The 17,218-nt window shown below is 47.4% G+C and overlaps 1 protein-coding gene across 4 annotated transcripts in view; it reads left to right on the top strand.

Moving 5' to 3' along the window:
• The window catches only part of PKIA (cAMP-dependent protein kinase inhibitor alpha), a 76,618-nt gene that overhangs the window by 32,837 nt on the left and 26,563 nt on the right, over nt 1–17,218 (top strand). Inside the window, exon 1 of one of the 4 annotated variants that reach the window (XM_006015284.2) lies at nt 9,869–9,931. The exons of the other annotated variants lie outside the window; for them this stretch is intronic. Within the exon in view, the coding sequence (XP_006015346.1) occupies nt 9,929–9,931 (3 nt within the window). The 5' untranslated portion in view covers nt 9,869–9,928. Of the gene's footprint in view, nt 1–9,868; nt 9,932–17,218 lie in introns of those variants that run through there. 4 annotated transcript variants of the gene reach the window in all.

Genomic DNA, 17,218 nt, shown 5'->3' with positions numbered 1-17,218 from the left:
TGCTGATCTGAGGAATGCCAATATTGTCACCAGTTTTAAAAGGGAGATAAGTCAAACTGTGGAAACTATTAAGGTACTGCCTTCCTTTCCATTTCTGAAAAGATCCTCACACAAATTCTGCTGAATCGACTGTTCCCTCTTGCCAAGGAAATCCTTTCCAAGTCTCAGTGCAGCTTCAGACCATTGAGAGACACCACAGACATGATTTTTTGCAGCCCAGCAGATCCAGGAAAATGCCAAGAACAACGTGTATAGCTCTTACTGATTTGACCAAAGCCTGCGACTTTTAACTGTGAGGCTTTATGGAAGATCTTATCGAAGTTTGACTGCCCAGGGAAATTTATCATCATAAGATGCCTTCATGACCAGATGACTGCCTGTACAAAATGAGTTTTCAAAATCCCATCAACTAACCCCTAAAACTGTGTGAACTTTCTTTTCATAGATGTAGCAGACAAGAATAGAGAGCCTGGTTTTACAGTGTGTTTTGCCTGGGTATGTGTTTCCTTGGCATGGTACATGTTTGTTGCATTCGTATGCATTTTTAATAGTCAATCATTTGAAATGATTGGCCACTTCCAAGCATGACATACTTGCTCATTGTATCATGAGTAAATTGAGGTTTTACCCCATTTTTGGGCATTTTGGAGAGAATGGGTTGGTTATTTATATACTAGCTGATTGCCTATCAAGAATAATGGATTTCAGGGAGTGTTACATGGCACTCCTCTTGCCCCCTCCTCCAGCCTCTGGCGCGAGGCTTCCCACCACCTACCCCTCCCTGCTGGCTGTTGTTGGGACTGAGCGATAAAGGGTTGCTGCCACCATGACCCCCTTCTCTCCTTCCTTTCTTCCTTCCTCCCTGGGCCCTCACCAGGCTGCTTTTTGCTTTTTCCTTTGTGTAGGAAGTTTAACGTGTTGCCATGTGTATGATTGGGTAGAGCAGGGTCGGAATCATTTGTTTATAGAGGGCTTTGGTCTATACGACTGTATGGCTGGTGTCCCGACTGTATAACTGCATGTATTACTGTGATTTAATATGTGTAATACAGCGAAGGTGTCTGTCACGGTGTAATATTATGAATGTAATGACAGGGTACTCTTGGTTTGATGGTAATTTGTTTGTCTTTGTTTGTATATTGGACCTGGACCCTGGAGAGGCCAACTTTCTGTACCCCGAAGCCCTGAATATAGTAGTTAAAAAGCAAAAGTCCTTCCTTCCTTCCTTCCTTCCCAGCCCTGACAATAGTCACCACCATGACCACCCCCGCTTTGCTTTCCCCCCCTGCTGTATGGGTCTGCCCAGGCCCACACAGCCTCCCTCCTTCCCTGCCACCTCCCCCTCCCTGCTGGCTGTTTTCAAGGCACCCTTCCTCTTCCCCTCCCTCCCTGCTGCCCAGCCCTGAAAATAGCCACCACCATAACCCCCCCCCCCCCCCCCCATTTTGCCTCCCCTTCCCTGCTGACTGTTCTGGGAGGCATAGGGGGTGAGTGGAAGGGGGGCACCACCACGCTGACCCCCCCCACTTCGCCCTCAGGCAGGGAGGCATAGGGAAGCCCCACTGCTTGGGCGGCCGGGACGTATTCACTGCTTCACAAACTTCCCCGTGAGTGACTCAAACTTGGGCCCACACAGCCAATTGGTACCCACCCTCTCAGCGGCGCATGTGCAGTTGGCCACAAGCGTTACAGACAGACAGACAGACAGACTAAGCCCTTTATTATATTAGAATATATATATATATATATCTCCTTCTTTTCATGCTTCTTCCCTCCCCTTTGTGTTTAGATTAAATAGTAGAAAAAAAATCCTACTTCAGAAGATTTGTATTTTGAACTTTTGCTGAGATTTGAGACAATAGTTTCATAGTTTCATAGTTTTAGGGTCGGAAGGGACCTAATAGATCTTCTAGCCCGACCCCCCGCCAGGGCGGGAGAACAACCCAAAAACACAAACAAAACCACTCACCCTAAAAACAAAAACGGGACTCAAATGAGTCCAGCCAGGTAAGTATCCAGCCTCTTCTTAAAGATCCCCAGGGTAGGGGCCAGCACCACCTCCCTTGGAAGTTGGTTCCAGCTCCTAGCCGCCCTAACTGTGAAGTAGTTTTTTCGGATGTCCAATCTGTACCTCCTCTCCATCAACTTGTGCCCATTACTCCTTGTTATGCCAGCGGGGGCTAGGGGAAACAGCGTCTCCCCCAAACCCTTCTGGTTCCCCCTAGTGAGTTTATAGACGGTCACCAGGTCCCCCCTCAGCCTTCTCTTGTGGAGGCTGAATAGGTTCAAGTCCCGCAGTCTCTCACTGTAGGGTCTGCCCTGTTGTCCCCGGATCATGCGGGTGGCCCTCCTCTGGACCCTCTCCATGTTGTCCACATCCCTCCTGAAATGGGGCGCACAGAATTGGACACAATGCTCCAGCTGTGGCCTGACCCGCGTCGCATAGAGGGGGAGGATCACCTCCCTGGCTCTACTCGAGATGCACCTGTGGATGCACGACAAGGTCCGGTTAGCCCTGCCAACCATGACCTCGCATTGTCGGCCCATGTTCATCTTGGAGTCAATAATGACACCAAGATCCCTTTCCGCCTCCGTGCTCTCAAGTAGGGAGTTCCCCATCGTATAAGTGTGCTGCTGGTTCCTACTACCCAAGTGCAGCACCCTGCACTTGTCCGTATTGAAACACATCCTGTTCCTGTTTGCCCACCCCTGTAACCTATCCAGATCCTTCTGCAATCTCTCTCTCCCTGCTAGCGTGCTCACCTCCCCCCAAATTTTGGTGTCATCAGCGAATTTAAACAGGTTGCTTTCCACCCCAGCATCAAGATCGCTGATGAAGAAATTGAACAGCGCAGGCCCCAGGACCGAGCCCTGGGGGACTCCACTACCCACCTCCCCCCAAGTCGAGTATGATCCATCCACCACCACCCTCTGAGTGCGACCCTTCAGCCAATCTGCAATCCATCTGACTGTGTAGGCATCTATGCCACAGTCGCCTAGTTTATTAATTAGGATGGGGTGAGAGACGGTGTCAAAGGCCTTGCTGAAGTCCAGAAAGACTACATCCACCGCGACACCTGCGTCCATGGCCTTTGTGACCTGATCATAAAAGGCAATCAGGTTGGTCTGACATGATCTCCCCCTAATAAATCCATGCTGATTGCCCCTGAGCATCATCTCGGATGCCGGCCCATCACAAATGTGCTCCTTGATGATCTTCTCAAAGAGCTTCCCCAGGATTGAGGTAAGACTGACGGGCCTATAATTGCCCGGGTCCTCCCTTTTCCCTTTTTTGAAGATGGGGACCACATTAGCTACCTTCCAATCGTCTGGCACCTGGCCCAAGCACCACGATCGCTCGTAGAGCCGTGCCAGGGGCCCTGCAATAACCCCAGCCAGCTCCCTCAGCACCCTGGGGTGGAGAGCATCCGGACCCGCTGACTTGAACGCGTCCAGCCCCTCCAGAAGCTCTCTAACCCGGTCCTCCCCAACCTGAGGTCTGAAGGCGATCCCCTCGCGTCCGGCTTCTATCACAGCAGGGAAGTCCCGGTCCCTGCACAAGAAAACGGAGGTGAAGAATTGGTTAAAGAGGTCCGCTTTATCCTCTGACGCAACCACCAGATTGCCCCGCATATCCTGCAGGGGCCCCACATTACCCGGCGCCTTCTTCATCCTCCCAATATATTTGAAAAAGGACTTTTTGTTATCCTTAATCCTGGACGCTAATCCGAGCTCTATCTCCGCCTTGGCCTTCCTAACAGCCCGCCTGCAGGCCCGAGCAGAGGAGGTATACTCCTCTTTGGAGATTACACCCCCCTTCCACCGGGCGTACGCCACCCTTTTGGCAAGCAGGCATTCCCGGACACCCTTGGTGAGCCAGGGGGGCTTTTGGACACTCCTGCCCGCCTTGCTTCTTGTCGGGATGGACACCCCTTGGGCCCCGAGTATCGTTTCCTTAAGGAACGACCACTCCTCTTGGACGCTGAGTTCCTCTGCCCTCAAGGACCCCAGTTCCTCTCCCACTAATCTCCTCATCTCACTGAAGTTGGCCCTCCTGAAGTCTAGGGCCACCACCTTGCTGCGGGCCCTTGACACTCTACGCTGGATGGTGAATTCCAGCACGCGATGATCACTATTGCCCAGGTGGTCAAGAACCTGGAGGCCTCTTACCAGGTCGTCGCCTGCGGCCAGGACCAGGTCCAGCAGAGCATCTCCTCTGGTGGGACTGTGCACCTCCTGAATCAAGTGGAGGTCCTGCAACTCGGCCAAGAACCTCCTGGAGCGGTCCGTCCCGGCTGACTGCTCCTCCCAGCAGATGTCCGGGTAATTAAAATCGCCCATGACAACTACATCCCTTGCTTTTAGTGTCTCCGCAAGCTGGCCTGAAAATTCCCTGTCCAGCTCCTCCTCCTGATTGGGGGGTCTGTAATAGACCCCCACCGTCAAATCCCTCTCGCCTTGCCCCCCCTGGATCTTGACCCAGAGCACTTCAGCTCGCCCTTCCCCTGACCCCATACTGCTGGCAGAGGATGTGTAGTGCTCCTTGACATAAAGTCCCACCCCCCCCCCTGATACCCACAGGCATGCCAGAATAAGGAACATGGCTTTAAGTGAAGAGGTAATGTACAGGAAGAAAAAGTAACTATAGTATACTACATACAAGTAACTTTTTATATGTGGTTACATGTAGTTACCTGAAAGTCTGACCAAACTTATAGAAGTGATGCCACCAAATTTAATATTCACTTGTGCAAATACCTACAATGCAAATATCCAAATGACAAAACCAGCATGCACATGCTGATTAGGTTCTCAGAGCATATACTTGAGTTTATACCATTCTAGGCCCTTGGTGCTACTCAGGGAGAGCTTTAATGATACCTGTAGCAGTGCTAAGCACACACGGTAACAGAGAAGAGGCATAAACTTAGCTTGCTAGGCATCTTTTCACTAATCACTAGTTTAGGTTGATTACAAGTCTGCGCGAGATACACAGTGAGTCAACAGCCACTATAGCTCCATTCTTATACTAGTTTTGGGTTACAGAAGGACTTTACCAAGTGTCAAAACCAGCAGCATAGGGACCTAGCCAGGTGCCCGGTACACAGGGGCAGCAGTGACTTCCAGTTGCTGCTGCAGTTTACAATTGCAATCACATAGCTGTCAACAACCACTTTTTTTGCTTGTCCTTCCCCTGTCCCACCCATCCCACCCCAAGTCAGCGCCCAGGCTGGTTGCCATGTTTGCTCTGCCCGACTTATGCCACTGCCCAAAACCACAGTCTTGCTGATCGATTACACTGATGCTGTGAAGGTGCAGAAAACTGCCCTTTGGAGGCTGGTACCAACCCATCTTGACCTCATCAAGAAAGATGTCCTGAGTGTCCTCAGTCTGTTCTTATCCTTATGGGATGGTGTCCAATACTGCTTAATTCAGTAGTTCAGCTCTTTTCTGAACTTAGGGGACTTTCAGACACTAAGCCCTTCCTACCATCTTAAGTAAGCCTAAGCCTCTAGCTCAGCTAACACATGGGTCTAGCCAAGCTTTGCTTAGTACAACTCCCAGTCCCAGGGACATACTGGAGTTCAGGGGGCCGGGGCCCCCCGCCTCCACCACGAGCTCCGTCTGGGTGGAGGCCTCAGAAGAGCCCGTGGTAGGCAGCAGCCCCCGGGCAGGGCCTCTGGCAGCTGCGCTCCGCGTCTGCATCACCATGACTGCAGAGGTGTGCCCGCTGCCTACTCCCTGGAGGAGCTACCCTGTGCAGCTCCCTCGCGCCCGCCCTACGCGCACGCCGGCGCAAACGCCGGCGCGCTCTTACAGAGCGCGCCTGTTTGCGCGCACTGTTCGCGCACAGCTCAGGAGCGCGGCTCCCTGCCGGGCGAGCTAAGGCGTCGCCGAAGGGCTTCCCCTCCGGATCTGCCTCAGCTGTGCTGTGCTCTCTACCCCACTTACCTTAGGGGGGAATCAGCTGTTGCTGCCCCCGCCGCTGATATCCTCCGCTGCTGCTTCCGCTGCTGCCGCCTCCGCCGAGGTAAGCAGGTACACGTATGGGTGGCACACGTGCACTCTACTCCCCTCGCTCCTGCTCCCCAACCAATAGAAGCATTTAAGTCTCAAACTAGAACAACTAGACCCTCTATACATGTGCTGGTTAAAGGTGCAATGGGGCTTTTCAGCTGAGGGGCTCCCAGTCATGGGGATGCCCCATGTACCCCCAGGGCTACAGGATTATGGCAGCCATGATATCCCCATCTTAGGGATGTATGAAACCTCTGAGCCCTGGGCATCTCAGCTGCTTCAATCCCTAGGACTCAGGGGTGCGTGAAACCCCTGGGCCCTAGGGATCAAGGCAGGTTTCACGCACCCCTGAGTCCTGAGGATCACAGCTGCCATGATCCCTATGACCCCGGGGGTTTCATGCTGGGCATAGTGTACCCCTGTGCCTGGGAGCCCTGTCAGCTGACAGGGCTCCTGGCCACAGGAGTAACCCTGCAGCACATGCACATTAAAGCTGTACAGCATCTATCTATGAAGTTAGTACACATTTTTGAGGCCTAACTTTATAGGTGGTTGGAGCTTTATATTGTCTGATAGCTACTTTGCACAAGTAGCTGGTCTTAAGGTAAAGGCACAGTTAACCAGTTAATTGCACAATACCCGGAACTTGTAGAGGGGGCATTAAATTCCCTGTTGTTTATCCTCTGGTATTCAAACAAGCTGTTTGTAGTGGATGGTGGGAGTCTTCTTCCCATAAATAATACACTGATATGCAAGGATCCTGTTTTTTCCTGAAGAAAAAAAAAATCTCACATTTTCTAATAAAACCCCCCAAAATCCATGATTAAAATGAAAGCCCCCTGCCCCACAGCATCCCAGCCATGCTCCTGCCCCACACCCACCACCTACAGCTCCTGCTCCCCCAGCCCTCCTGGAGGGGGCTCCCAGGTGCCAGAGCCACAGGGCCAGCGACTCGGGTCCTCACCTCCCTACCCCTGGCAGGAGGCGGTGCCTGCTGCAGCCTAGTGGAGCCCGGCTCTTCCCCGCCCCCCTCCCCCACTGCCTGCCTACTGCAGGCTGAGCGGGGAGTGGGGCGGGGGGCTCCCTGCCATGGCTCGCACTCCTGGTGGGCAGGGGGACCCATTCCCCCCACATCTGTATGCAGGTGCCAAGCTGTGCACTGCCAACTGCAGGCTCTTGCCCTGCTGCCCTCCCTCAGCACCTCCGCAGCCCGACACGTGTGACCCGGTGCTGCAAAGAACAGCAGAGCTGCACAGGAAGTTGCCTGCCACTACAAGCTCCATGTTGCCTTGCCTGCACAGCTGTAGCTGGGGCAGCAGTATGGGATTGTGCGCAGGGAACGCAGGCAGTGCAAAGTTCACAGTGGCAGGCAGCTTCCTGCGTGGTTCCACTGTTCCCTGAAGCACCAGGTCGCACCCACTGGGCTGTGGAGGCCCCAGGAGAGGGCAGCAGGGTGGGGAGCATGAGCCGACAGCGTGCAGTCCCTACCCTGCACACAGATCTGGGGAGCACAGATCCCCCCCTGTCCTCCAGGAGTGCGTGCTGCGGTGGGGAGCTGGCCCTGCCTCCGCCCCCCGACTACCCAGACGAGCTACCCGTGGCCCCATCCTGCTCCCCACCAGGGCCCTACAGCTGCGCACTGCAGCCCCAGGCCCTAAGCCTCAGGCACTGTCCAGCTGGCAGCAGCCCCAGCCCTGCCCAATTCCCTGCCAACCTGTAGAGGGCTCATCACAAAACTGCAAAATCCATTGGCTTCTCCGGTAAAATCCATGTTTGCCTCCGGTAAATGGTAAAACTCACGGTTAACTCTGTTTTTACATGGGGAACAGAAAACCCAGATTCCTGCTAATTATATGGGTACTTATGTTTGCACATAGAAACATCTCTATGTGCAGGAGTAAAATCTGTGGACTCACTGTTGTACACCACAACTGCTAATTAAATAGTTGTATATGCAAGCCACTTCTTGGTTTCCATCTGTTAACAGCACACAGATATTTGTCATTATTGTTAACAAGACAGCTTGGCTGTTAGTATAATTTCTAAAATTCAGGACTGTTAATCCCAACTGTTCAAACACGTCAAGCTTCCTAAATCAAGAAATTGGCTTATTTAAAAATAATTGGGGGGTTCTTACTTGTCTTCTGGGTTTTCAGCCTTTAGGAGGTCCTGCTTTACATTTTCTCTTGCCAAATATGAGGGCTTACCTTTTTTTCAATTAAAAGTGGAATTTTTTCTGTGATAGCACTACTCTAGGACTTGGGGCTTTATAGAAGAGCAGCATACTTCACACAAACTGCAACAACATGGTGGGAGTTGATTAATGCTGAAAATGTCTCCTGTAAAAGCTGTGATTTGACTGGCTAACTGAAAAGAATTCCAAGTTACGCAAGCTGAAAGGGAACTTTGTCTCTCAAAGAAGACAAGGTTCTTTGGGTGAATCTGTTATCTTTTATTAGACCAACTTAAATAGTTGGGGGAAAAAAATTAGCAAGCTTTTGGGTTTAAAAACTCTTCATCAGGCTGAGGAAGTCTCTGCAGTTGGTGTGTGCTTTTCCTGGATGGAATGAATAGTAAAGAAGCCAGAGTCTGGGCTGGTATGCATGTAAGAAACCCGAAAGCTTGCTAAAAAAAAATTTCCAACTATTTAAGTTGGTCTAATAAAAGATATCAGATTCACCCAAAGAACCTTGTCTGAATATGTCCTTAGACCAACACGGCTACACCCTACTACCCTGTTTCTCAAAGAATGCATTTGTCTGGATTTTAAAAGCTGCTTCTCTAGTCACTACACAATGCTCAGAGGTCCAGCCCAGCTGGGCAAAGGAGACTGCTTCACCACTCCCCATTCTTCCATCCCCTCCATTTCCCAAATGCTTTGGAGACACAGCTCAAAGAAAACTAGTCTTGTTCAATTGCATAATAACTGAAGGATGCCACCATGATGATCTACAGGGAGAAGAAGTTTAAAAAACAAACTAAAAGATAGTTTCTTTTTTTAAACAGTAATTACAGTACTTTGAGGGTGGTGGATTCCTGTAAGAGCATTTTCAAACTCCTTTTGGGAACAGATTGTATATCCTGTGGAACTAGCACTTGCTGAGCCAGCTCACTCAGTTAATTTAAGGTACCTATAGAAAACTTCTCTAATATCAGGAGCTCCATCACAAGCCCACTTTCACTTGGCAGAAGCAGCTCACTGTGCTCAGTTATGGCTCTTTCTATGGATGGCCTAACACTTCAGATCTTGCAGACTGTGTGAAAAACAGTACTCACTTCTGGCCTTTGGCAGACTGCAGGCAGATGGACCACAGCAGGCAACTTTAAATACAACTAGAATGGCTGAGCTTGCCAATGCATTTTGCTCCCTTTGGCTGTGGAAATCTCTGCCACCTCCATTCTGGTCTCCACAAAAACAACTGCTGGTGGCAAATTCTGAAAGGAATGATAAAATAGCTACCAACTTCCTAACAGATATGAAGGGAATGTCCGTGGTATTAAAAATAAAAATAAATATAATAAAAATAATATAAAATATAAAATAAAAAATATATATTTTGGGCCTCCTCAGGTTCTGATATAGCGCAATAAGGTATGTTGACGAAGGAGCCCTGTGTTTCTATTGTCCTGAATATTGTTATGGCATTGAGTTTACTTAGGGAGAACATGGAAGAAAACTAACTCATACACCTCTACCTTTCCAAATGACAGCACTAGAACAATGAGCAATGCCCTGAGTGCTTGCAGGGCAAGGTCTCTTGAGGGCAGAAGAAGGTATTGGCCTAAAAAAAAAACAACTAGAAATGATTTAATAATACCTTTTTGCTTTTCAGTGGAAGGACATAAAAGATGCAGCTCCATGTCTCAGAGTGCTGAAACTGGCATGTTCTGTGAAGACTGACAATGGGGAATGGTAGGCAGAAAGTCTTTCTGAAGACAAGTAGATTATTTCTTTAGCCTTCAAATTAAGGGGTCTCGTCTAATGGTGTTATAATTATCAACTAGGCAATGTTTCCTGCTCCACTGAATAAAAGAGGAAAAGGAACAACAAACCATACACTGTGTGTGTGTGTGTGTGTGTGTGTGTATATATAAAAATAAATAAATAAATGAGGCTATGGTTTGTTCTCTCTCTCTCCTCTCTCTAGATATATATAGACACGGAGAGTGTGTGCACATAATCAGGAACCCCATCCATAGGGTAACCGGACAGCTTATCAGATAGCCTGGATAAAGCAATGAGGAACACACCATAATATATATAAAGAAGATATTTGGGCTTGTTCCTTTATATCAGTGATCACACACTTAAAGGAAGACTTGGTACTCAGATGCATGCATGCTTCTCTGCACTTAATGTTAAGAGAATGCCTTGAATTTAGCATGTATCAGTTATTATTTAATCAAAGATTACTAACAAGCCTGGGGTCATGGCTAGCTAATCTTATGGTGAAAACCTTAATAGTACGTTATAAAAAAGTGTAAAGTCTTCCTGCTGGAAATGGATCTAAAAAGGCACGTACAAGACAATTATTATTTCATCAGGAAGTCCTAACTAGGCTACACTGTTGCTTAGCAACACAACCAGGCAGCCTTTAGAATCTAAAGCAGCCAGTAAACACAGGGGAACAAAAAGCAAGTATGATTGAAACCTTGAAGTGTAGGACTTCAGCTAACAGAAATCTGAGTGAGAGCGTGCACAGTGTATAGAGTATGTATTTATCATAAGGTAGTGGATTGAAGTGATTTTACTGAGGCACATAAAGCTAAAATGCTGTCAGATAAATAGTCCTATAACTGCTAAATATTCTTTAAAAGGTAGGCAAATTATGTATATTTTTGAACTCCATTGGTTGCATGACAAATAGCAAATATAAGGAAAAGAAACTCCTTGTGTCCATGTGAAGCAATAGAGAATTTCCTTATCTGACTAGTAATCTGTTGTTAAAATCAAATGAAGAGCCCTCTGAGTAGCCTGCAGCTGCTGATTTCTCTTACTGTCAACAAGCAAATTCCCTCCAATGTTGGTGGTTCTTGCCACTGCTTCTTTTGATGCTTGTGCAGCCTTAAGCTCTTCTGGTCTGGATGCTGCTACACATATTTGGATGATGAGTTAGAGGGCTGATTTGTATTTTCGAAAAGGTCACCAAATGTTATCAGTTGCTTTATGGAACTGTGACCTGCTTAAGAGAGACTTGGCATGAAGCATATCCAGTACTTCTGTAATGGCCTAATGAAATAAGGGAGCACTTGATAAAAAACAAACAAACAAGCAGTTATTGGACAAGAATGGAGAAGATCTGCTGTACTGGGCAACTGCACAAGATTGCTACCTGCTACGTGTTGCCAAGCAGCCCGGAACATTTGGATAAGCGTGGTGGAGGAGGTCCTACAATCCAGATCTCTGCTTCATCTCCCATGATGAAAACAGCATTCTTCTCCAAGAATTGTACTTTCCAAATTTCCCTATACACAACATAGGCCCATTGTCATAAATATAGGACTTCAGCTTCCCATAACCAAATCCAAGCCAAAAAGTTGCTGGAACTTTTGGAAGGTGCATTGCGCAGCTTTTATACAGCGTATATTGAGGCAAACACAGTTGTATCCAACCTTTGGCCTCAAACTACAGCCATTTTGTCAGCCTGGTGATGAAAACAAAAAAGAATAGTATACCTTGCAGGTTCTTAAAAAAGTACGTGCCATGTTGGTCATCAGAAACTAAAAGCCTCTTCAAACAGTACCAAAAGGACAAAAAATAGGCCATGGCAACAGCTCTCGTAAAGTCGTTGAACTCAAGAGTGGCGAGAGCAGTGGCATGAAACAGCCAAGAACCTTGACTTTACAAAGTCAGATCACCGTACCTGAAAGCATCCTTGGTCTCTTGGTGCCACTACCCTGCCAACATACCAACCACACCAAGTGACACCTGATTCCATCGCTTCTGTCTTTGTCGCTAATTCAAAAGTGCCGGTGATCAAAACAGTCAGGCAGCATGTCCACAAAGAGCTGCAGCAAATTAATTCAGCCTGCTAACCTTCCTCCATTTTCTCCATATCTTTCACACTGGATGAAGTAGACAAAGGGCTTGCAGCCACAAAGTTTGGAAAAGCAGCTGGCTCTGGCGTAGTATTCCGAGGGTTCCTTAGGAACCTGGGACTGCTCTCATTGACATAACTTGCAAATCTTTTCAGCAATATACTTTTCACTGGTCGACTCCGTAAAGAGTGAAAAGAGGCACAAGTCATTGCAGTCAGAAAGCCTGGAAAGCTTGCTGATGACTCAAAAGGCTACAGCCAATCTCTCTTCTATCTATGGCATCTAAACTTTTGGAGTAACTAATCCTCACCCATCTGAAACCCATCCTGGTAGCCATCATACTCAAAGAGCAAGCCAGCTTTCAGAAGCTGTTGTAATCGGATATTAGCACTGACCAGTCAATTGAGGCCAAATTTCAGCGCAAATTTAAAAAAAAGTGCAGCATTTATAGACCTTTCCTCTGCATATGACAGTGTGTGGAGAAAAGGACTTTTGCTAAAGTTGGTGTATGTCATCAAGCGCAGACCAGCTCTCGCACTTATAAACGTGTTCCTATCAAACCGTAGATTCCAGGTACATCTCGGTGAGGATTTGAACCACTGGCAAGTGCTAAATGACAGTCTCTCTTGTGGGTCTGTTCTTTTCAACCTATACACCAGTGACTTCCTGCCAAAAGCATTATGTAAATTTATTTACATTGATGATATTTCATTAGCCACACAAGGTGATTTTTTTTTGACGCAATAGAAAAAGTCCTAAAAAGCTATCAGCGCACCCTTGAGGGCTATTTTCAAACTTGGCACTTGAAATCTAATGCAACTAAAATGGCTGCATCCTCATTTCATTCTCAGGCCAATAAAATCCTAAATGTACAGTTTTGTGGAATTAAAATAATGCACAAAAAAATCCATGGTACCTTGGAGCCACTCTAGATCAAACTTTTGCCTCTGGCACGTTGAAATTACTGGCAAAAAGACAGTGACAGTAAACATTAGAGAAGCTTGGTGGAACATCCTGGAGAAGCGATGCTCCTATGCTCTGTAGATTGACCCAGGCCCTGGTAGTCTCTACAGCTGAATACTGTGCTACCATCTGGTGCCAAAGCCCTCATACCCATTATATCGACACATGGGTGAATACTGCCATACGAGTAGTAAGTGGTGCTCTAAAATCCACTCCACTTCCATGGCTTCTGGTGTTATCAAATATCTTTCCCTCCACAATGAGAAGGGACTCAACCATACTTCAATACTAGGAGAAGATCATGGCTGATGCTGAATTCCCATTGTATGAAGATATTGCCCACCCACCAACATCTAGACTTAAGTCAAGAAAACCTTTCTAGTTACACATGCTCCAACTTCCATTGTGCAGTCTGGATGCTGAGAGCCACTGGCATGAAATCTGGTCTGCAGCAACAGGGTGAAACAAATTTGGTAGTAGATCCAACCATCCAGCTTCTAGGTTTCTGCTTGCAACATAAATATTGAACTGTGTTGAACCACATTCATATGGGACATGGAAGGTGTGCCTATTTAGTGAACAAGTGAAACATCAAGTACTCACCAAACTGCATATGTGGCGAGTGCAGTGTGAGATGCATTGCAAACTCCTGCCCTGAACTAACTCGTAAAGCATGGAGGGATTTAAGCAATCCACTTAGTCAGCCCAGTTGTCATCGACTTACTGTCAGACTTCAACATACAACTTTAATTAACCTGCACCTTCTGTGCTATTGCTTGCCCTAACCATGTGAAAGAAGAAGAACTTAAAGCAGGGGTTTTCAACATTTTTTAAGGAGTGTACCCCTTCTGGTGGCAGCAACCAGATGTGGAGTAGGGGGGCAGGGCTTGCATATGATGGCAGCACGGGGTGGGGGATGGCAGTGGTGGCTAGCCAGGCAGTGCCTTTGTGGCTGGCAGAGGAGACCCACTGCCCTCACCCTCCCCTTGGCCCTGCTCCTGAGAGGCAGTGGCAGCGGCGAGGGGTGGTGGGTAGCAGCGCTCCATCCCCACCTGGCCACCTGCGCATACCCCCAGCACCCTTCAAAGTACTCCTGGGGTACATGTTCCCCCAGTTGAAAGCCCCTGACTTAAAAAGTACAGAGGCAAAGTAAAAATTCCAGACCACTCGCAGCACCCGGGACCATTTTCGTGGTCTTTTTGCAGTGAGTCCCCTCCCCCTGCTGCTGATTGACCAAGGGGTCCCAGTGGGCCTGCCCCCTGGCGCTGATTAGCAGAATGGGCTGCTTTTCATGCAGCCCTGCCTCTTGCCACTGATTGATGGAGAGGGATGGGGCCACATAAAAGCAGCCCTGTTGGCCAACTAGTGGTGGAGGAAGGAGGGGAGTAGCTGCCATCTTGGCTCCTCCTCTTGGTGTGAGCATCCCCTCCCCCCCCACCACTGGGGATCCAGCATATTATTTTTTGTAAGGTTATTTTTTTCCCAGCTATTCCATGCAAAATTATGGAGAATACCAGTTTTCTTGGTAATTGTGGAAAACCACCTTTTTGTGGATTCCATGAAAATTGCAAATTGAGTAGATCCCCAGCTATAGCGCAGTTGTCAAACTTGGCAGTGATCTATCACAGTTTTTCCAGTTTGTTGTCTGAACATTATCTTGGTGTTCTACTGTTGGTGCTACAATAGGACCTATAATTGGCTGTTCTGGCTTGCATGTCATTGTCCCTCTGCCACATCTCCCCTTTGTGAAATGCATTTGTTTACAAGGTGACGCTTTAGGTAATGCAAACCTATAGCCGACTTTGCACCATTTTATTGGCATGTGCTTCCATGTGACTTGGCCTATGACTAGTCAGAAAATGGGGCAGTCTCTATAGACTGCAGACATTTTTTACTGAATTTAATGTAGCTGAGAGTTGGCCAAGTGTGATCCCAGTATAAGGAAGAAGAAAGCTGGGCCATTATATTTATAGAAATAGTACATTATGGTGGCTTTAGAATTCTTTGTGTTTGATCAGGGAAAATGAGGGAAAGCAAAATAGTCACTTATGCCAAATCTTGATCCCACAATAGTTGGTAAGGGGTGGAAAAAAACTGCTAATCTCATTGGCAACAAGATTTGGCTGTTGGGAATAAAATGCCTTTAAGGTAAAGCAGAGTCCCATATTGAGAAAGAAAGTGTTTTTTTTCTTGTTTTTTTTTTTTAATTAATTATTATAACTAGGGTCCAGAATGTTTGCAGTAACCTCTTTCTTGTAAATGCAGAGATGCATAGCTTCTTAAAATGACTTTCTACACTGTTAGACTTCTAAGTGAGTCCTGCACAGCTTTCCACCTCTCTGTTATGATGAATTGTTAAGAAATGAGGAGTGCTTGCAGTGCTGGCTAATTTCTTTTCATTAGCTGTTAGCTTTATCGACATTTTAAAACCAATAATGAACAACAGCAAGACTTACTGTCATACTAATGAAGTAAAATCCACACAATTAATGCATGCTAAATCTGTTAAGGCAAATTGGTTTTTACAAGGGTAAGAGAATGAAAGTGATTGTAAACATTGCTTGTGTTTTCAGCAGTTAAAAGATCCTGGATTGGAAATCTTCATTGGAGATATATTTGTCTCTGTTAGAACCTATAGTATATGGTATCCTTTCATCTGTGAGAGAGGTGGATGTTGCAGCCTAGAAACTGTGGCAAATACAATACATTGCTTAATGAGTTTCAGCTAGTCAGATCTCCAATTCAGCTGAACAGTTCTTCCCTCATAAATATGAATCAAAGTTGTCCTGCACTACAGAACTGGTTCATAAGAAAACATGGTTGGTTCCCATTTAACGACAAAAAGTACATCACAAAATATGCTACATATCTCCAGTCTCCTGTCTTTGTTTTGAGCTGCTCTTTTATTTATTTGCTTGAGGCTTATATTGCCGCCACCACCACCCTTTCCCTGGTGTCTAAAGTAAATGTCAAGGAACATGTGTCTTTTTTGTTTGTTTGTTGTTTAAACACTGTTGCATTATAACAGAGCAGTGTGCATCCAGAAAAATTAAGAGTGGGGGTGAAGGGTAAGGAAGAGAAATAGCTACTTGTGCATAAGCATCCATGTGGCTGAAGAGAAACCCAAAACAGGCAAGAGGGAAAAAAATCTGAGAAGAATAGAAAATTCAAGTGGTAGTACATGATTCAGGCAGCTGTTCAGACATTGCCACTCACCAACCATGTCAGCAGCACTGCTACAAGCAGAGGCAGGCAGGGGCATAGGACACATAGTCCAGCAGAGAGGTGGAACAGCATGGTGTGTTCCCATTCTGGCTCCTCTTGAGTAGTGGCTGGAGGTGGAGGGCAGGGTGGGCTAGGCACCACTCCAGTCAGCTTGCCTTGCTCCTGCACAGCAGTAGCAGTACTTTGCTTGGCACACATGCCGCTCCACCTCCCTGCCAGACTGCCCTGTGCTCCTGCCCACCTGCCTGTGCCTCTGCTTCCAGGATTTTTTACCACCCGGCTGGGACCAGCCTACAAAATCTGGGACTGTCCCAGCCAAACCGGGACATATTGTCACCCTATTTATAAATGTATTTTAAAAGTGTCCTGTATGGTGGTAGCCAAATCCTTTCTGCCAGTTCTATACTCAGTATATACCTGTGAAGCTTTGAAAGGTGGGGATGGTTGGGGGTCAGTGTCTGTCCAGTGATTCTCAACCAAGGTGCCCTTCAGATCTTTCCAAGTGTGCCATTGGGTGCCACACTATGTTAGTACTGTTAGGATCGCAAACACAATTCACAAGATAAACCCAGAGATTTCAAATAGGAATCCGTAGTATTAAAAACACGCTGGTGTGCTGTGGTCTTTGAGTTCCTTGCAGCAGAAAATCGCTCATATTTTTTCTTAGTCAAAAAAATGAGTGAAAACTAAGACCTGGCATTTTCCAAGGGTTGCCTTCAGCCTAATGAGGGATACCTTGAGTCCAAAAAAGGTTGAGAGCCACTGAGATAAACATCACTCGTGGACCTCTGGCAGGGGCAGGCAATTATTTTGGGCGGAGGGCCGCTTACCCAATTTTGGCAGGCTGTTGAGGGCCGCATGGGTAGCCCCACCCCTTGACAGGTACCTCGCCCCCTGGTCACCATCTTGGGACCAATGTCCCAGGGCCAGGGACATTGGTCTCCCAGCACTGGCAGGGAGAGGGGGGGAGCTC

This window comes from Alligator sinensis, unplaced genomic scaffold (genome assembly GCF_000455745.1).
Source record: "Alligator sinensis unplaced genomic scaffold, ASM45574v1 scaffold71_1, whole genome shotgun sequence".
Classification (NCBI taxonomy): Eukaryota; Metazoa; Chordata; order Crocodylia; family Alligatoridae; genus Alligator; species Alligator sinensis.
This window is presented reverse-complemented; position numbering and strand designations above follow the sequence as displayed.